Here is a 22,042-nt window from a genome sequence, read left to right as displayed (position 1 = left end):
GCGGTGACTCGGGCTGCCGACGTCATGTCCCGGCATGACCTACTTGATACAGTCCGGGACCGCGCAGTGGCCCAGGGACCCAGCTGGGTCTGAAACTCACTTGCTCAATAAAGTTTTTCTGTCTGTCTGTCTGCTAAGACTTTTGTCCCGATTTTTTTTATTTCTGCAACCGGCGGTTGATTTTGACCTCGCCCATTCGTCCCATTCGTTCAAAACAAAGCACCAGTGTTCGTTTCTATTCCTGGTAGGAAGAGGAAGTGCTGGTCGCCGCGGACAACTGGCGATGCCGCTGGTGCCGTGTCCTGCAGTAGGACCACAGGGCTTGAACGCAGGCATCGAGCATGCTGAAGAACATCAAGCAGGAGACTCCCAGGCACATGCCGTTGATACCACAGAAACTGCTGTGCACGCGGTCCAGCTGCAAAAAAAAAGAGTAAACACTTCAATTTAAACTATTGTTAGCGTTAAGGTGCGCGCGTAATAGGCTCTCCTGGGCCTATTACCCGCCTTACGCATGCTGCAAGAAAAGGCGGATGATGAAATATGGTTGTGACCATTGGAAGGTAATCCTCATAGATCGCTTCAGAAACGCATAGGAGATAGGGCTAACTGATAAGACATTATGAAATGCGGCGGCACGACAAGACTGGGCACAGATAATGATGATCCTTTCGTTCTCTTTGTCACGTATTTCTGCTTGTCGGGTTTGATAATGACGTAGCTTGTCGAGCGTGAAGGTGTCGTCAGTAAGCGCAATCATGCTATAATAACTGCTTCGAATCAGCGTACGTGCATAGTACTTGCGCCCTGTCTAGATATGTTCAACAATAAATATAGCCCTTTCTTTTCCCTTTTCACGTTTTTCTCAAATCGGGGGCGAAAATCGGGCGCTGCTTTCGGAGATGAAGAGCGAACATAGAGGTTTCTATAAAAGATATGTCGCAATGCGTTTTATTTCTTATTTGCATTAACAAACGGAATTAGTCATGAGCACATGCTCTGTTAGAGAGCATAAGACGTCATATATTGCTGCTACCGTCGTTAACTGGCCGTGTTCTTGTGTGTATTCATATAGCTTTTCTTGTACAAATATCTGCTGAGCGGCAAAGGTTTTCATGTCTTCTGGACATATAAGTGCTTATCTTGATGAACTTATCGTGTCTTTTTCTTTCAACGAGAGCCCTCCTCCACTTCTTCCCGAGGTTCAAGCGTGATAGCGAATTCCCTCGGAAACCGCTCAAGCTAAGCAAGCTGCGTAGTCGTAGCAAACTTAAGACGATATGGCATTCTGTGTAAACCTGGCGCAGCAAATATTTACAATATGCGCAGTCTCAAAATTTCTGGGTACGAAGTTTCACGCACAAAAATTACTATATATGTCTGCCAAAATGATGCGTCCTAACACTGGAGCAACACGTCAAAGCTTTCTAAATTATTCGCTGAATTGAACGTTGGAGCTCAAGCTCATTTTAAGACGAAAAGTTAATTCTGGCGAAGTTTGTTCAAGCAGTATTTTACGCTATTCGAAACTTGATCGGTCGTATTCACCTGGCAGAATTCTCGGATTCCGAGCTATCTAACTGAAACATTTAATACCAAACCGTTCTGGTTACTTATACGGGACAGTAACGCTTGGCGCGAAACTCTTCCTCGGTATGTAAAGAGATACATAAAAGTTTCCTCGTTTTTTTAATGTTAAGAGGGACGAGTTATTAGCTTCACCTGGTACTCTGCACTTTTTACAGATGAAACCACTCACGCAGCGGTTGCGTCCCACTTAGGGATAGTTATGTGCAAATCATCACCTTCCGGCATGCACAATTACACAGATTGAGGTGGCAACTTGGAAGCCGACATCTTGAAGCACTGACATTGTTGGACAATTCTGCCAAATGGATTTGTCCAGGAATACGAACAAAATTCCAAAATACACATTCATGGTACATGAAGTGGCTAAAATGTTCAATAATTGAGTTTAGCACATAAAGAGATTGACGGCGAGAGTTTTCATTTTTCTATCCGCTTGGCGTCTTAGCGTATGTGCGAAAACAGCTTTTCTGTTCTGCTCACCTTTTGGTTTTAAAAACTGCGACAACTCAGTGAAGGTGATTTACAGTTTATAATTCTGGCTCCTCATTCACTTTACATTAGCGTCGGGTAGTTGACAATAAACTTCAGCTGGTTGTGCTCTGTTTTGCACAGTTATGCGGTTTCTATTCGACACTTATTTTTGTAGCTCTATTCAAACTTTATAGTGATACTAGCTTGTTTTCTGTACCGGTGCTTCGCTCTGCTTTTTGTTGTTGTTTGCTGTACTAGCAGTGCATACTTTACGTTTAGTTTTCATTGTCGCGGCTCCGTGGCTGATCACGTGGTTCATCACGTTGTTGGTCACGTGACCAAGTTCCACTCGGCCAGCTGTAGCTATCGCGTCACTCCAGGTTTAACATTAGCTAAACCACCGCCAATTTTTGTACACTGATGTCCAACGGGCAATTCTTTTTTAATGAAATGCAAATTATTCGTCCGCAATCGCAGCTATCGTTCACGAGGCATATTTGAACTTTTTTTTTTAGCGCGGAGGCTTCGTTATTTGTGTCAATAAAAACTAAGTGCGTGGTATGCCGCGAAGACGAAAAAATAACATTGCTCTTGTATTCAACAGGCATGTTTTCGCCCTCAGATCGGGTGCTTGATTTTAATTGGTTTTGTAGTCAAGGGTTCGACGAATGCTCGTCTGGTCAGGCATTAGTAGAAGCAAAAGATTACAGTCACTGACCAAGTCAAAGTAATAACTAATTGACGTTTCGGAACCCGTACGGGTTCCTTGTTCACAATGAGGCTAAAATGGCAGTGTTCGAAACTTAAATACCCAGAATATGACGTAATGACTGTATGTACACGGGTGGCATCGTCCCTTCCTTCCGGTTCATAGTATCAGGTGTCGTCTGGATGAATGATGACTCAAGCAAAAGCCGTGCCGTCAGGTTCCGCTCTTTGGAAAGAATTGCGGCGTTGTCCCAGGCGATATCATGCGTTTTTTCGTGCGCGTGCTCGGCAATCGCATTGGAAGCCACTTTGTGGTTATCAACATCGCGCTGATGTTCTTTCAATCTTCTGGGGAACTTTCCCGTTTCGCCTATGTAAACGTGGTTACAATCACCGCATGGGATTCGGTAGACAACGCCGGGAAAGCGGTTATCTGGCAGGGGGTCCTTGACATTCACCAGCATACTTCGAAGTTTGCTGGAAGGCACGTATCCGATGCGCAAGTTATATTTGGTCAGTGACTGTAATCTTTTGCTTCTAATTGGTTTTGTACGTGGTCATTGTCTAGGTTCAGTTATGGATATGGATAAATACAGTGATTTTGTTCCTTTTGGTTCTAGTGGCCCCTTCTTGTATTCTGACATGTTTACTGACAGCTCCGAGAGAAAATGGGGGCGTGGCGGCGCCTGACATATGAACGAAAGGAGAATGCAATAGGTATATAAATAGAATAATAAACTTTTGTATTGTCCCCATCTTCTCGTGGGAACAGAATTCATCAGAGCTCGGAGACATGCGCATATGACGAGTGTCATGGCTTCTAAAAAGGGTTCTTAATTGTTCATACTGGTCCTGCCCACTGGACCACAGATGTCCGACGGACATCTGGCTAATGTCCGAATATGGATTTTCAGACCTCCGTAGGACATCCGCCAAAATCCAAGGGACCTATTACGGCATCCGTCAGATTGTCCCGCGCAAAAGAATTGGTGTCCGTGAGGACGTCCCACGAGCGTCTAAACAGGATATTCTGACATCCGAGGGACGTTCAAAATCGGGACAAACTCAGTGCAGACACCCATGAGATGTCCACAGGATAGCCTGTTTAGATATAAGGCATCCAAGGGATACACATGCGTTGTGCAAATTAGGACTAAGCACGTATATCGATGTATGATTATTCCCTCAAACGCAAAAAAAAAAACGTACCAGTATGTGTATTTACGAGTAACGCACTAATCTTCTTTTTCAAACCTTCAGGAGAACAAAGTTGTTCGCGCGCCGGAAAAATAGTTTAGGCGAATTCCTGGCATCTGCGCACGGAAGTTGCAAGCCAGAGTGCATACGGACCACACTTTAGCAACAACTTGAATGCAAGGGTTTGTTAGTGTGATCTGGAGTCGTAAACATCACGTGGTTGATCCCGTAAGGCGAATGCTGGCGTCTCAACAGAGCGGAGCTCAAGATGACGGCCGTTGCAGGAGAAAGACACTCACGTCGTATTTGGGCACCGAGGCCACGTTCTCGAATGTGAGCGTCTTGAAGTAAACCACCACCTGAGCCAGTAGGCTGTAAGGAAGCAAAAAGACAAAATCAGTTTATTAGAAAGGAGGCGTGCTCAACTTGTGTCACTGAGCTAAGCAAACCACGTAAGGAAACAAAACTGGCAGAATTTTCGCACTTCGCGGGGCCACAGCGACTGTAAGAGTTGTAACGCTTCACCGTCTTAAACTGTTCCTACAAAGTATGCAAGAAACCTGCCGGTGCAAATGATAGACTTCGTGACAGGCCTGGTGTAAGATATATTTCCTGATTTCTTTTTCGGCGTCACCGCAATTTTGAATATGCGGCAATTTGCTTCCCTCAATAAACCGCAACTCCAAGCTCGCCTTCTAAAATTAACGGGTGCTGGTGGAAGTCGCTGACAAGGTGTGACAAGTCAGAATAAAAAAAAAGGAAAATGAAAAAACTGTTTGGAGTCAGTTAGCAAATCATGTTCATTTAGCAAACTCTTCTTGTGCGCGAGGTGTGCTGATTTTCTAACACAATCTTTGCGTGACAAACTGGCTTCAGACACTGCCTACAGTTCACTGAGGCTTCGCTTACCGTTTCTGAGGTCCTGTTTGGTTGTTGTGGATATCCTGCGGGGGAACAAAGAATTTGCCATAGGAGCTGACTTCATGCCACTATAGACATGGGAGCGCAGAAAAGCATGTGGTCATGCAAATAAAGCTAATTTTAGGATTTTGAGAATGGCACACCGGCACTTTGCACACAAAGAATGCTTCAAGACCTAGATGTGCCACCCTAACGAATGCTTTCTTGTCCTTTCGCACTGAAAGGGCAGGCGCATTCCGTCATAGGTTATGAACCACTTTCTAGCCTCTGATTTTGTTGAAACACAACACTACCTGGTACAAGATCACATAAGTCGCCACTCCGATGCGAATCAATGCCTTTGAAGTTTTGACTGTTGCTGACACGGGGTGACTATTGAAGCATCAATTGGAGGATTTGTGGAACATGCACTAGAAGTGAATCAGCAGTCATGAGTAAACATTTAGCGTAGAGCAAAAACAGGGTAATGTCATTTCGATCGAAACGCCTGAGATTATCAGACAGGCTACAACAGCACATTCTGATCTTCTGTGATCGCATGTAAAATAAGGCTGCATAAACTAAAGCTGCTCTGTGCCTATACCCTGATTGCACTAGAAAGCGGAGTTGCTCCGCTGGGAACTTTAGCAGTAATTTTATTTGGTGTAAAATTCGCAACACCGCTTTCTTCATTTTATCAGTGTTCTTTGTACAAACTCCCTCTCGGCTCCTATCTTATCTAAACTTCATTGCGGCGAGTAGTAGTAATAACTTTATTCATAGAAATATTTGGGTGGGTCTCGGTGTAGAGGCACTCGTCACATCTTTTGATGTAGTCTGTGGCTCTTGTGGCAGGGTTGGAGCCCCTAGTCCAGGGCCCCACTGAGTCTTGCCGCCAGGTAGGCTTTCCGGACCAGGTAGACTTTCCGGATCCTCGCTGGAAAGCATCCTCTCCCACTGCTCCGCACTCGGGATTCTGTTTATTGCAGCCGCATTTGCCCTCTTTTCGCACCACGTTGTATGAATTAACGTGGCTTTGTCCTCGCACCACGGGAATTTGCTGCTATATAGCCCTGGGTGGATCTTGCTTAGCATGTTTAGATTCGGGAAAGTTCCAGTTTGTAGCTGTCTCCAATAGACCGCTTCCTGCTGGTGGAAATTTTTGTGAGGTGGGGGATATCTAGTCTTGACCCCCATATAGTAATTCAGAATATCTGAGTATCCTAAGGGCACTGGTTCCGCGTCAGGCTGCTCGAGGCTGGTTTGGTTGGAGGCTCGATTTGTAAGCTCTCGAGCTCTCCTATCCGCCTCGGCATTCCCCGCGATGCCTGTGTGTCCCGGCTCACACATTATTAGGTGTTGGAATTGTTTTTCCTTCGGCGGTAATTTGGCTGTCTTTAGGATGTGGAGCGCTGCCCCCCCCCCCCCCCCCCTATTTTGCCATTCATGTAGTTCCTGCACGCTGTTTGCGAGTCTGTTAGAATTATTAGGGACCTTTGGGCACGGCAGCCCTCTGCCGCCGCTAGGGCAATGGCAGCCTCTTCGGCCTCCTCAATCGTGCCATCCCTGATAGTTGCGCTGGCTATTTCTTTGAGCTCATGATTAATTGCCGTTTCAACCACCCTGTTTCTGTTATGTTGTCTAGTTCTTCCGTATGCAGCCGCATCCGTGTACGTAATGTTTTCTTTGTTAGCTAGGTTCTGTTGCACATACGGTGCCCTAGCCTCCCGTCGCCATTTGTGCAGGTTCGGATCCATATTTTTGGGAATTGGTGCTACCCTAATTGTTTCCCGCACTTCATCTGGTATTCGTTTTGATATTTTTATCTCTGACAGTGCACCCTCGCAGCCGCACTTGTTTAGCAGCTCTGTCCCTGTTTTGGTCTTTTTTAGCCTCTGGGGCTGAGCTACGATTTGGGCCTCCCTTAGCTCCTCAAAGGTGTTATGCAGACCTAGAGCCATTAGCTTCTCCGTCGAGGTTGATTGCGGCAGGTGTAGCGCTGTTTTGTATGCTCTGTTTTGTATGTATGTTTTGTAGCGCTGTTTTGTATGTATTCATTTCCGGTGAGATCTTGTTTCCAATTCTGGCTACGATGTATACAGAGTATCACGTCGCGTGCACGCACAACGCACATGCACGTGCACGTGCACCAACGCGTGGGCACGTGCATCAATTACTGATTGCTTAGAGGCTTTGTTATGTCGTTGGCATTCATTTATTCTCTTTTTTTAATTTACATGTGATGAAATGAGACGTTGGCATCCCCTATTTAAACCGGCTGCCCCTTCGCTCGTAATATGATGAATGCGTGGTGAAAAATGGATGCACCTACATGGAATCTTAGCACGTTTCTGACAGGAATAATGCGGCTCCATTGAGTCCTTCGACTCAAACAAAGTATCTGCTCATGACTGTACATACCACACATGCAAGTCATGACATACCTATAGAGACGTGAATACCATACGCGCTTCATTCGTTACTACTTACACCAAAGCGTATCCAGGATCCACTTTTCGGTACCAAAATACGCACAAAAATCAATATACACGGCAGCATCAGCTCATGCTGGTTCAGGATGTCAGAGGTGAGTTCATGCACATCCCTTATTACAATCACCCCAACTCATTTTCGAGCGTACATATATTCATTCGTATTTAAAACGCATTTTCATACCCAGCAATTCTGGACAAAAGCATTTTTGAGCGGGAAACCGTTAATGAACGCAGTGTTTCATATAATGTAAACTTCACTATAACAACCAATATATCCGCAGATCATAAAATGTCGGTCTTGAATTTTTTTCTATTCACGTTTTTACTATCGTCAAAAGCGTTCCCCATTGGTTTTCTATGGGAGTCTTAACTTTTCGATGCGATCGATGGAAACGCTTTAAAAGAAATATTTTGCTGCATATCAGAATAATGGACCATTACCTTCAATATTTTCATAACAGTGCCTTACATATTTCCAATTTTCAAAATTTTTGCCCGAGAAGGCTGGACGTGTGTATCCTCTGCCTTCATTATCATCGGCAGTGTATCTTATTGCTTAACTTTGCGTGTTTTTTACTTAATGTTACTCCGCATATTGTATGTTTAGCTCCTCACGTTTCTAATGTATTCTATACCTCGAAGGTAAGATTAGTCAAGGACTGTAACGAAACCAGAAAGTGAGACCCCTCCAGTTCTGCTTTCGCAAGTCACGGGAATTGCTAAATAACAGCTGTCCCTTCGGTAAGCCGTCACGGCCAACAATCCTCTAAGGTTATTGATCGCGATGTGTGCCGATATAATAACTGCGCAGCATCCGCCAAGCTGCGCGGTTCTAGTGACACACAAAGTGATTAATTCGGCCGATAGAGAAAAGGTGATTCCGCGCGAAAAGCGAAATTAAGTTGTGCGCATGCGCTCATTCTCGCTTACCTCTGGCAGGGCAGAGAACGACACCTCCTTGTAGTAGTCGATGTCGCTGCGTAGAAGGGAGAGCAGACCGAAAGGCAGTCTCGTCAAAAACACGTCGAGAGGCGTTTTCGTAAAATGAGACGAGTTTCGGGGTTCGCTTAGTGTGAACGGCGTGCGGATGTTCTTGGGATGTTTTCTAAGGATATTTTTGGGAGTTCATTGCAGCGTCTTTTGCGCGGTTTTACTTCTTTCGCTGCATTACCAGAATTTACTTACACCTCGTCAGATTCTCTATGCTTCAATGATTAAGTCACACGACTCATTATCACTAGTGGCTGATACTAATTTAAATGTATTAATTCGTCACTAAAGCTGAAAATGAGCATAGTGGACTTTTAGTGCTTGAATTCCTTAGTGCTTTACTCTGATTCTGTAATAAGGAGCTAAAAAAAATTGGAGGGGACACATAAGATCCGCCTTAAGGGTACGACGTGATAGCGTAGTTGATTAATGCCCATGCAAGCAGAATTGGTCTTTCTCTACTGTACATTCATAGATCCCTTGGAGTCCTCATGTCCCTCCTGGCACAGTGGTGCAGCGGTTAAGCGATGGGCCACTGCCCTGCGATGGCAGGTGCTCCCAGCGGTGGGCCTTGTGCGACCCAGGTTGCTCTTCCCGAGCGACCAATCATTAATGTGACTGTCACCTGCCAGTGTGGACAGTTTGCTCACTATCCGGTGGCAGGTTCTGATGACGCTGCTAGGTAACATGACCTAAGGGGCTCACCTGCCTCCTAGGTTGCTCGCAAGGGACCACCTGCGAGATTCATGCCCGTGATCTTTCGTTCACAACGCCGACAACGCCGACACCGGATTTTCTGGTGAACGGTCGCGTTGGGAGCACGCTGACAGAAAGATCGCAAACAATCAACTGGTTTTTTATTGCGCCATTAAAAATCAGAGTGTAGTTGGCGCTCTGCGTGTTTGTCGGTGTTTTTTTTCGTCCATCGCTACGGAACAAGAGTAGTGCACTAAGGAAATAAAGTGCCAAATAGCCCAATATTAGGGATAGTGGGCCACATGAACATATAGTTTAAGGACACACTGGTCAAACTATATGATGACGTAATTTCAGACGTGCGACGACCACGAGGCCTCGAAAGGAGTGTTATGGCTGCGTGTATACCAGTTAACGGTGCAAAAATCACCACTCGTGCACATGGTGTAGAAGGCACCATGGGACATATGGGCTATGAGGCTCACTCTAAAGGTTATCGCCTTTGTATTCCGCCTAACGAGCTGCCGCATTCATCCTGACACGGAAGCCTCAGAAGACCTTAAAAAAAGAAGTACTGATTTCTTTTTGGGACTATGCTTAATACACTGTTCAATTACATGTTCGCGCCAGTAGAACAACGCTGCTTGCTTTACCTGACCATTACTTAGTGCTCGCCTCGTATGGCACTTCTAGTCTTATCGCATTATAGAAATTGAAGATAGACTGCAGTTCGAGACCAGAGCGACAAATGGTCTCTTCCCGCTCCGCTGTTGTATCACAGGCCTATATATATATATATATATATATATATATATATATATATATATATATATATATATATATATATATATATATATATATATATATATATATATATATATATATATATATATATATATATATATATATATATATATGTATGTATATATATATATATATGGGAAACACTCAACATCCAATCAAATGGAAGGTGGAGGTGTGTCAATATGGCCATGCAGCTACAAAACCGCACTGCTGCTGCTGCTGCTAATCAGTACGAAAGTCACCGCTTTAGACATGGCCTCTCCATGCCCTACGATGCCGCCATGGCTACAGGAACAAACAAAAAGACGAAAAAGAAAAAGGCTGCGCAGAGGCACTTCAGACTGCCTACGTGTGAGAAGGCGCAAGCCCGCCTGCTCACTTTGTGAACGCAGTCGCCGCGCGCTGTGGCGTGATGTAACCCAATGCCACGCAGCTGGCGATTCTACGTCTGCACGGCTCGACGTATCCACCGACGCTACCCCGCCGCGCCCCTTCTGAACTGCGCTGCTAACTTCGTGAAGGCAGTCGCCGCCCTACCGCAACTGGCGCTCCACCTTAAGGGCATGACGCGATACCTAATGGGTTAATGCCCATATAGGCAGAATTCGTCTTTCTCTACACAGCATTCACAGATCCCTGGGAATCCTCATACTACTCCTGGCGCAGTGGTGCAGCGGTTAAGCGATGCGCCCCTGCGATGGTAGGTGCTGCCACCTGTGGATTTTGTGCGATCCAGGTTGCTCCTCCCGAGCAACACACACACACACACACACACACACACACACACACACACACACACACACACACACACACACACACACACACACACACACACACACACACACACACACACACACACACACACACACACACACACACACACACACACACACACACACACACACACACACACACACACACACACACACACACACACACACACACACACACACACACACACACACACACACACACACACACACACACACACACACACACACACACACACACACACACACACACACACACACACACACACACACACACACACACACACACACACACACACACACACACACACACACACACACACACACACACACACACACACACACACACACACACACACACACACACACACACACACACACACACACACACACACACACACACACACACACACACACACACACACACACACACACACACACACACACACACACACACACACACACACACACACACACACACACACACACACACACACACACACACACACACACACACACACACACACACACACACACACACACACACACACACACACACACACACACACACACACACACACACACACACACACACACACACACACACACACACACACACACACACACACACACACAGAGAGAGAGAGAGAGAGAATTTCGCCTAATGGAGAAAGTACGGCTGCCTTACAAGTAAAGTCGTCGAGGGAAGTATCCTTTGTGTGTCTCGTCTCCTACTTGGTCTTTGTGTGTTTTTGCGCTCTTGAACCACCACTATGCATCAACACCAACTAGCCCAATCTGCAGTTCTTATACAGTTTATCCTTACCGCCACCGTGGTTCAACAGAACCAGCAAACGTAATATTCGTTGTCACCGCGCAACCAACCAACATCACCAGCACCATGCATAAGCCCTTTCAGGGGACGGATAAGCTGGCCTGCGAGTGTTGTTGGAGCCTCACAGCGCACCGCTGTGAGTAAAATTGTGCAGTTTCGCGGAAGCCAGGTGTGGAGCGAGCCACACACTAAGAACTGTTCTAACGCAACTAATATGCGATGAACTAACTCCCTGCTAAGCTTACGCCATCTACAGCTGCCGAAGTGCTGTTCAGTTTTAATAAGACCCCAAGAGGGCTTTAAACATTTACAAAGCGCTTGCTTTCATGCAAGAGAGTTGTCATGTGCTGGGTTGTCCTGACATCGGTGTCGTCAAGTTTCCTCTGAGCTACTGCAGCCGAGATCAGATATTATGTCATGCACCAGCAAAGAAAACAACGTATATCACCCCAATATATTTCTTCACCTACGAAATTTGCCCGTGTTTAGTACCAAAATTTTCAACTTTAATGTTGGTTCCTTCATATTTGCTACTTTTTATTTTTTAGCTTCTGTGCTGGCCTAGAGGCCTACGTGACGCAGTCTTGGCGGTGAACTGTCTAACTCTGCACGGACAGTGCTGCACTGCTGGCACAACGATATTCATCATACTCGGACTACGTGTCTGAGGTCCTGGAGGCGATTAACCCGCATTCAGCATTTCAAATTTTGCGCATTTCAGACCGCTAGTTACGTCTTCTTCAGCTGGGACTGCCCGACACAAAAAATTAGCTGCAGTTGATTTACTGCTGAACCTTGTTAGAGAACGAAAGCTGTGGTGTATCGGGAAAGTAGACGCGGCATGGTGACTTTAACGTTGAGTGCGTTCCGCACCTTGGCAGGTGGCAGTTAAACTGATGGTTGATCGCGGGAGATTGGTTACCCAGTGAACGCTGCGGCCTATATATTCACCCCAGACTGACGTCCCAACGGCAGATTCCATCGCGCGACAACACGCGATTGTCACGTGACAGTTCCACCGCCCTCTACCGGCGAATCGAAAGGTCAAAGGTCAAGTGGTGCGACGCCATGGTGGACCACATATGGTAATGTCTATAGCCATACTGACCTCTGGCTCACTTGAAGGTCAACCGCCAAAGCACGGCGAAATCGGCTTTCCGTATAGCGTAGTGAAGCTTCGGCTTCAAAAAATGGCACTCACACGCAAGATCGGTAGCAGCGGCAGAAGCGTTCCACTGCCTTGAGGTCCATGATTGCCCGCACATTCTGGACGCACTCCCAGCGTTTCTCTGCGTTTGAACGCAAGTTTCGAGGCAGGAAGCAACAGACGAAAACGGGGATCTTGCAGGTCAAAATTAAGACTAACAAGCATCGAAAACGAAGATTGCCGATCATAAATTTTTTCCTCAATTATCGAAAAACAAGTCCGCATTTGTAGGATGCGTGACGTCGTATTGATGACCTATATTCGACAACGAAAATACGTTTTGTTTAACGCTGTGCGCGAAAGCAAAATAAAGAATAAAGGGGGTGAAAATGAGTGAGGAGCCCTAAGATCCCCCAATGCGGGTATGTTAGGCTAACAATAATAACAACTACTACAAAAGCAGCGAGAATGGCAGCTAAATGAATTTAATGCTTAAACAGCACTCGGCACGGGTTCGCGCCGCGGTGACCGGATTAATGGGCGCACAAGTCACGAGTGGGCAGCTTTTTAAATAGCACCAGCTCACACGAATACGCTAAAAAATCATCATCAGCTTGACTACACTCACTGCAGGACTAAGCCTCTTCCACGTCTCTCCAATTAACCCTGTCTTTTGCCAGCTTCGCCCACTATATCCCCGCAAACTTCCTAATCTCATCCGCCCACCTAACTTTCTGCCGCCCCCAGCTACGCTTGCCTTCTCTTCGAATTCACTCCGTTACCCTTAAGGTCCAGCGGTTATCTTCCCTTCGCATTACATGCCCTGCGCAAGCCCGTTACTTCCTCTTCATTTCGACTAGGATGTCGTTTACCCGCGTTTGTTCCCTCGCCTGCACTGCCGTTAAAAAATATCACGTATTAAAAAAAAAGGGGGGACGGCAATGACTAATTTGTTGTGAGGCGGATGTTCGTTTCGCAACAGCGGTGGTTTGAATCCAGTTCGGAGCATACAGGTATAGTTTTTATTTATTTTTGTGTGGATCTGAATTCGTTCCGAAAATTTCGCTTTGAAACGCTAAGGCGCCCGTGTGCTGTGCGCTGTCAGCGCACGTTAAAGATCCCCAGGTGGTCGAAATTATTCTGGAGTCCTCCACTACGACACCTCTTCTTCCTGTCTTCTTTCACTCCCTCCTTTATCCCTTCCCTTACGGCGCGGTTCAGGTGTCCAACGATATATGAGACAGATACTGCGCCATTTCGTTTAATAATAATTGTTTTTTTTTGGGGGGGGGGGAAGGAAATGGCGCAGTATCTGTCTCATATATCGTTGGACACCTGAACCGCGCCGTAAGGGAAGGGATAAAGGAGGGAGTGAAAGAAGACAGGAAGAAGAGGTGTCGTAGTGGAGGACTCCAGAATAATTTCGACCACCTGGGGATCTTTAACGTGCACTGACATCGCACAGCACACGGGCGCCTCAGCGTTTTTCCTCCATAAAAACGCAGCCGCCGCGGTCGGGTTCGAACCCGGGAACTTCGGTTCAGTAGTCGAGCGCCCTAACCACTGAGCCACCGCGGCGGGGCCCATTTCGTTTCCCCAGAAATCAATTATTGTTATTATAGCATTTGCTGCAGGCGTCAGTTTCGCCGATATTTTCAGACGCGTTTCTTCGACTGAGATCGCCGAGGAGGAAGCTAAAAGCACTGCAGAGTTAAACAAGTTTGGATATTTCTTTTTTTTTTGAAATGTGCGTTTAAGGTCACTTGTGGGGGAAAATATAGTACCTCCGCAGAGGGGCATCTTGATGCTGTCTTCGCGTGACGAGAACGGCAGGCTCAGTGACTCACACTTGCACATATGCCGGAGTATCTCCTGGTGGCATATCTTGAGGCAGTCCTGTCAGAGAGATAAATAAGCAGTTGCGTGTGCGCTGATGTTTGAGGCTTCCTGCTATGAAACGAAATGAGGTTATGCAAGGTTCCAGCTTCATATCAAATGATACAACTTCCATGCGATAACACAAAGTAAGACGAACTGGCAACATCTAGTATACGGTAAACGTCACCGAAGCATTACTTTGTATGATAAGAAATAACTGCTTGTTATATCACTTAGCATTGTGTGTAATGGCTGTGTTATGAAGCTTTTTATCATAATTTTTCTGTGTGAGCGTCTGCGGCCAGTGATATACTGCGCCTGTTCTCTATAAACGCTAGTTGAGAGACGTACAGCGCGTGTTTCCCCGCTTCGTCTTCGTGTCCTACGCGGTTGTTTACTATGCATCGCCAACTCGTCTTTGCCGCCATGGCGTTAAGCTTCTAATATTTTTGACATATTTCATAATAAAAGACAAGAGATCATATGATCGTAATTCACAAGCAGAACAAAGGAAACCTACGCTCCACGGAGGAAACGTGCGCAGCCGTTTGTCTGCGCTTGGGTGGGTGCTAATGTACTTATTTTAAAGGAAATCTGTAACAGAAACTTTGTTGTTGTAGAAAAATCATCTTGTATCGAACCCGAAACTATCACATTTGGGTGGACGCTAATTAGTAATTATTGTCATATTTGAAGCTTATACATTCGATCTTCTTGTATTCCTTTGACTCTATTGGACTTCCCCAAACAGGTTGGAGCACGGGTTGCATTCCTAGGTACTGACGAAGTGTCGCGAAAGCTTTTTAGCATCCATGTGCAGCCGTGTGTCTGCGCTTGGAAGAATTATAATTAGTGTTTTCTTATTTATTATTCTTGAAGTAGCGTAAAACAGGGCTGCTATAGAAAATTACAGTTCACAACCGAATTAACACGATCTACTAACTGATCCCGTCCAACTGCTGGTTCCACTCTTGAAAATGGCTTGCCGCCAGAGCTTGGATGAAGTGAAGTAAGTCCATTTCTACAAGAGCACTCACCGAGAACGAGAACCAAAGTTACTGCAATTAAGGTACAGTTTATGTGCGAGGCTTACGTTTGCTCATAATGTTCCCTCCTAGGCCTCCGGTAGGCAAAAGCGCTTCCGATGTAGCTGATCCGAACATTATATTATGTACTGCCCAGAGTACAACGCGGAAAGGCATGTGATGTTCGCTTCCTTCAAGAAGACAGGAACCCGTCACAGCGCAGTGCAGGACATTGTCTACCCGAGTGGAAACCAGACATGCAGAAGGGAGGCTGCACGCCTTCTTTTAACATTTCTGCAAGACACGGATCTTGTTTTTAAATGGTGACAGCAGGAACGGACTATGGCCTACGGTGATTGAATGTGTGCGTAGATGGTGTCTTCCGGAGTGGACTACTTTATACTGTGAGTGAATGTGTGTATGAAGTGTGGCACTATAATGGCCTTTGTTCTACTGTGACAGAATATGTGCATAGATGGTGACTTCTGGAGTGGACTGTGATGTGAACTGTGTGGATTGATTGTGTGCGTAGATGGTAACTGCGGGAGAGAATGTGTGCTATTATAAGAGACTGTGCGAGACTGTGCGCTTAGCGGGGGAGATGCGGCATTGTTAATATCGAAGGGACGCTGCGGTGGAGCAATTGCCGGCAGACAAAGCAAGGCTAACCCCACCTGTAGCATTCAACACCTCAACCTCAACCTCATCCGGAGACAGTTGAAGATTTGGGTGGTCTTCGTCCCGCCAGCCTGCTCCCATAGATGTACATTTTAGCTTTAAATGAACATCGCCTTTTGCAAGGACATCAGCCGAGACACAATCCTGCATTCCCAGTATATATCCTCTCCCCCCCTTGCGCTGTTAGAAGCCATCTATGCCTCAAGTGTGCAGACGTCCCATAGAACTGCAAAGCCACAACAGTATACGTGTGCAGTAAATACCTCGCGGGTGTAGCGCGTGCTATTCTGTAGGTAGTATTGGAGCCTCCGGGGCCAGGTATCTCTGCACGAGGGTTGGTACGGCTCCGGCAGGGCTGTGCGCCTCTCCTGCACAACGGGAGACAAGCAGCGCGCTCATCATCCCCTTTGAAAGAAAATATTGCTTCAGTACATAGACGGCGCTCGCTGGTTGGAGGCTTGTCATTCTTAGAGCAAGAGATTCACCTTGTCCAAGCAGCACAACATGGACAAAGCCAGGAGGGAAGCCTTAAACCGCTTGCCAACGTTTCTATCAAAGGACTTGTCATCGTCTCTTAACCCTCTTCATCGTTTTCAAGTCTTCTGAAGTCCAGCCTATTGACCATCTTCCAACTCAGATGTTACGAGCTTCCAACGTCGCTGGTACCAGCAACATTCACATAACATCATGACTGAAGCTACACGCAGCGTTAACCTTGCCTATACACTTACGCGCAGTCTCACAATAAGCCTGACACCGCAGCAAAGATCTGAACAAGCACATTTCATGTTGAGGGCCTTTAGTTTTCAGGTAAAATCGTATTTTACTCGATTCTTGGACCCGCCGCGGTGGCTCAGTGGTTATGGCGCTCGGCTACTGATCCGGAGTTCCCGGGTTCGAACCCGATCGCGACGGCTGCGTTTTTATGGAGGCAAAACACTAAGGCACCCGTGTGCTGTGCGATGTCAGTGCACGTTAAAGATCCCTAGGCAGTCGAAATTATTCCGGAGCCCTCGACTACGGCTCCTCTTTCTACTTTCACTCTTTCCTTTATCCCTTCCCTTACGGCGTGGTTCAGGTGTCCAACGATATATGAGACAGATACTGCGCCATTTACTGCGCCATTTCCTTTCCCCAAAATCCAATTATTATTACTCGATTCTTGGACCCCAATTTGTTTTCAAAGCCGAGTTAAAACTGATTTTTAAAGCGAAGGCGCCTTCTGAGGACATACATTTTCTTGCATCACAAAGCTGAAGAAATTGCCGGACGGAAATGAGCGGATATCTTATGCTTATTTCAGAGCGGTGTTCTCTGTTAGCTGTGGATGTTAAGCCCCCTTTAACGCTTGTCATATACCAGGTGTTTCAGGGAAGACTTTCAAATGAAAAAAAAAGGCTTTTTAGGGCAAAAATATGGCTCTAATTGCGGCATAAGGTTACCAGTGTTGGCGGACACCAGAAAACCACTGAATCGTCTTAAGTAGCAAGTTGGTTAACTAATTTTTAATAGTTGATTTTCTAACTATTAGAGTTAGGCGTCTAGTTGCAATCAGGGATTGGTAGCCGGTCAATATTAGTAGCCATATCAGTTTGTAGAACTTAGAAAATGCGATTATCCTCGGCGCTGTGGCTCAACAAAATTTGCCTACATCGTGCCAAAATACATGTGCTTTCGAAAAGCATGCAGGCCGATCATTTCCAGTGCATGTAAGTACTCAAAAGAGCCAAATTTTGTCTAGCCACAGTGACAAGGATAATCGCGTTTTCTAACTTCTAAAAATTTATATGGCTGTTACTAACGACCGGCTACAAGTGTCTATTTGCAACTAGGTGCCTGACTCTCATAGCTAGAAAGTTAATAATTACATAAATTAGTTAACCAGCTTAGTGCTTAAGAGAATTCACCGGTTTTCTAATGTCAGGCAGCACTGGTAATGCAATGCCGCAAAAGCCATATTTTTACCCCCAAAAGCCTATTTTTGACAAATTTAAAAGCCTTCCCTGAAACCCCTGGTGTGGCTCGACTCAGTTAGAGGTTAAGCTTGAGAAATACGTTTTAGATGCAAGAGGCCAAAACACATTTAGTGACAAGATGTGTTATTGGGATCGCTACGTTAAGGCTATAAAGGCTGAAGATGTTCTCCCAAGCCCTTGCTCATTTAAAGCTGCCGGTGTGATGCATGGAAAAAATGTTTGCGCAGTTGCAACCCAGAAAGGTCGTGCATGAATGCGCATGTGCGCAGATCATTTGTAATGTACGCGGCAAATTATATGGTAACAGATAAGAAGAAAAAAAATCTGATTTCATAAAAGCTAGCAGTTTCTTCTTAAGTGTAAGCTGCCATTTCCAAGATGATTATGAAATAATGAACAAGAAACCGCAAAACAAGATATGCTTATAGTAAATTGTTTTCTGCTGCTAATTAAGGCGCGAAAAAACACGAATTATGAAATTTTTTGCTGAACAACCCAATTTGTATCAGAAGTTGAGCTAAGAAAATGTCTCCTGAGTTTTACCCCCCCCCCCCCCCCCCCCAATTTTGGAGGGAGAAAACCCGAAACAGAAGGGCCCTAATTATATGTCCGACAGCCATCGGCGTTGGCGCATTTTTGTGTGTTCGCTTGCAGCAAGGAGATATAGGGTATATTCGCCACGTATAGGTGCTGTCAAAGGTAAAAGGAAGGCAATATTAGCGAAAAATTTTGATTTCATCACCTTCATCTCAAGCACACTTCAGTTGATAATGCGGCCTAATTGTAATTGGGCTAAGTACACAGTGTACCGATAAATCTCGGCCATTACGCTTTAGATTCAAACAGATTAGTTTCCTTTTCATTTATTTTGACGGCTGGTGTGCAGTCAGGGACAAAGTAATAGCGACCAACCACTCTGCGGCGTTCAGAACCTGCTGTCGCGTTGCGTAACTGAAACAAAGAAGTTTGCTGCCTTTAGGTGCGTACGCGAAAGTAAATTTTACTTGCGTATGCATAAACAATTGTTCGACTGTCACTATGTAATGCGCGCCACAAGTCTTTTACTGCCGAAGCGTCGTTCACACTCTTCTGTCGCCCGCGGTATATGTGGCTAGTGATTGACCAGGCCTTTAGGCCTGTCATGGCGTGAGCTGCTTTAAGGGGCACTCTTCGCCGACTGATCAGGTAGCAATTTCTGGAGAAGTTGGTCGTATCTCGCCCGAGATTTTCGGAAATTACCCCGCGCTTGCATACAATTACGCACGAAATTACGCAGCATGGCCTAGCTCATTCTTAAATAGTCTAAGCGATCAAAAGAGAAGAAATCGAGTTATTGTTGTTATGTGTCACGCGTGTCACGTTCAGTATATTTTCACGGCATATTAATAATAGACGCCAGCGGCGCCTGCACAAGCTGAGGCTTGTTTCACAACCATCACAGAGCTCTATTCTGGGTGCCAGCAGAGGACGCGGAAAGGGCACCTTGTTATCAGGCCAAGGCGCCCAGTGCTGTAGTCGCGCTGCGGCGGCAAACGGTGAGAGCGCTTTCGTGGGCTATTTTTATACTCGAGATTTTTTTTTTCTTGTTGAAATAGAAAGGGGCACATTGAGGACACGAGGGAAACTGTTGCCTCTGTAATGTTGGGTAACTGGCGAAAAGAAAATGCAAAAATATACAGCATATTGTTATCCATGGCGTTTAACAAATTTCACCAAATTGCGTTCTACGCAAGGTTTTGCTTTGCATACCAGAATCACCACCCGCCGCTTGCCCATGCGATGCCAGCCTTCTGAAACGTTATGCTACCCAGAATGTTTAACGAATTTGACCTAATTGCGTTTCTAGAAAATTCTGTGCCTTTATACATCAGCACGATTAGCCACTTGCCCGGTGAGATATTAGCCTTTTGAAACGAGCAGTTTACGAACGAGCTACGCGGTTGGCCCCGTCTGCTGTCAAGGAGTAACATGGGAGCGACGTATGCGCTAGCGGAGAATGCGATCCAGCCGCCCAGTTGCACTGACAGTAGAGGTTTTCGGCATATTCGGGCTCACTGCTACGCGGTGGTAGGCGGTGCTTGAGAGAAAGAGAGAGAATGAAAGGTGAAAATGACAACTGAAGAAAGTACGGCTTTCTACCCATGCATTATGCGGGAAAGGAAAGAGGTAACATAAAGGGGGACGAGAAAAGAGGAGATGTAATTGTATAATTGGTTTTTTGGGGAAAGGAAACGGTACAGTATCTGTCTCATATATCGTTGGACACCTGAACCGCGCCGTAAGGGAAGGGATAAAGGAGGCAGTGAAAGAAGAAAGAAAGAAAGAGGTGCCGTAGTGGAGGGCTCCGGAGATTATTTCGACCACCCGGGGATCTTTAACGTGCACTGACATCGCACAGCACACGGGCGCCTTAGCGTTTTGCCTCCATAAAAATGCAGCCGCCGCGGTCGGGTTCGAACCCGGGAACTCCGGATCAGTAGCCGAGCGCGCTAACCACTGATCCCCCGCGGCGGGTGAAAAGAAGAGAGCTGAGTCAGAAATCAGTATAGTGAAGAAAGGTAGCAAGGAACTTAGCTTTCCGCAAAGTCGAAATCTCCAGCGCAAAAGGCGTCCTCAAGAAATAAAACGCTTGAGAAAACCTGTCTTGATCGTAATAGACGCCAGAACCGGACCACGACGGAAAGGGTAGAGGGGGAGGGGGAGAGGATGAAAACAGAGGAAGAAGGGATAAAGCAGAAAGAGCGAGCAAAAAATACCGCCATAAAGACGAGCTCGGATTAATTTCACCATGCGCGGTTCTTTAACGTGCACTGTTAACGCTCAGCACACGGGCGTTTTTGCATTCGGCCTCGATCGAATCACGGCCGCGATTCGTTCGCTTGACCTTGTGCTCATACACGCCGTCCCGAACCGCCACACGTGATTGGTTTTCTCAGCTCGAGCGAATTCGGGGATTCATCTTCATTCGGTCGAATTTTAAGGTGTAAGCTCCACAAAAAACACCTCATACGTTTTCACTCAAGTGCGCAAAGAAATGACAGTGATCCCGCAGCACTTTCACCACGGAAGGAGCCATTCAGTGATTGCATGCCCAAAGAGAAAACTGTTATTTGACAAAAAGTGTTCGCCTGATAACAAGACGTGATTAACAGCGCTGATTAACTGGAGGGAAAGACATGATCTTTGATGATAGGCTGGTCGCACGCCACGAATGACATTAACGATAAAAACACCTAATAAAACAAATCGTCGTAAGGTATTCCCACTTTTTGAAGTTACGAAGACAACACTGATCTACCACAAAGAAATTAGTTTTCATTATTAATGAGGTGCTTGCGTAATCTTGTAATGAAACCGATGAAACGTTGATTGTCTGGTGAGAAGCCTAGCGTCATCACTCGGACGGTAACCACTGGATGCTATTAACCTTTGAGAGTGTTCTGTTATTATGTTATTCCTGGAAAAGGTTTATACAGCTACGACTGCAATTATTGTACCTGCAGACTACAGTACCTGTCGCAGGCCGATGTAGGTGACGTAACCGGGTTGGGCGAACACTGAATCCTGGCAGACGTCCGCCCTGAAACCATGGCCGTGCACCATGACCAAAAAGCCCATGGAGGTACTCGTTGGCAAGTACTCGAAGGGCTGCAAATCCAGCGTGAGCGTCAGGCCTGCAGCAAAGATGCAAAGACAGAAATACTAGCAATTTACAAGGCAGTCCACAGCGAACTACAAGCAGCTAACACAAAGGCAATCCTAAATTAGCGAGAAAAACTACATTGACCCATTGACTTATCGTCATCCAAGAGCACATCGTCTCGCAAAATCCAAATGCAGACACTAGACCTTCCCGACAGATCCTTTCTCTGCTCAACACTG

At 46.0% G+C, this 22,042-nt stretch overlaps 1 protein-coding gene across 1 annotated transcript; it reads right to left on the bottom strand.

Annotated features, from left to right (window-relative positions):
* Positions 1–203: 203 nt before the first annotated feature.
* LOC144130378 (acid-sensing ion channel 4-A-like) lies at positions 204–21,798 on the bottom strand. Its single transcript, XM_077664301.1, has 8 exons — positions 21,674–21,798; positions 16,448–16,552; positions 14,388–14,499; positions 12,658–12,745; positions 8,292–8,337; positions 4,876–4,910; positions 4,266–4,338; positions 204–418 (listed from the first exon to the last, which is right to left on the bottom strand). Exons 1-8 carry the CDS (start codon positions 21,776–21,778, stop codon positions 236–238), a joined length of 747 nt encoding a protein of 248 aa, XP_077520427.1. The 5' UTR covers positions 21,779–21,798; the 3' UTR covers positions 204–235.
* Positions 21,799–22,042: the final 244 nt, after the last annotated feature.

The sequence above is a fragment of the Amblyomma americanum genome, chromosome 4 (assembly GCF_052857255.1).
Source record: "Amblyomma americanum isolate KBUSLIRL-KWMA chromosome 4, ASM5285725v1, whole genome shotgun sequence".
NCBI classification, from domain to species: Eukaryota; Metazoa; Arthropoda; class Arachnida; order Ixodida; family Ixodidae; genus Amblyomma; species Amblyomma americanum.
This window is presented reverse-complemented; position numbering and strand designations above follow the sequence as displayed.

What these genes read in the sequence shown, in the direction of transcription:
- LOC144130378 (XM_077664301.1), bottom strand. Translation starts at nt 21,778, where the DNA reads ATGGGCTTTTTGGTCATGGTGCACGGCCATGGTTTCAGGGCGGACGTC. An exon ending in CGCTGCTACCGATCTTGCGT is followed by an intron (nt 8,338 to 12,657) that starts GTGAGTGCCATT and finishes CCTTCTACGCAG; the next exon opens with CGACATCGACTACTACAAGG. An exon ending in CCTCGGTGCCCAAATACGAC is followed by an intron (nt 419 to 4,265) that starts GTGAGTGTCTTT and finishes TTTTTTTTGCAG; the next exon opens with CTGGACCGCGTGCACAGCAG.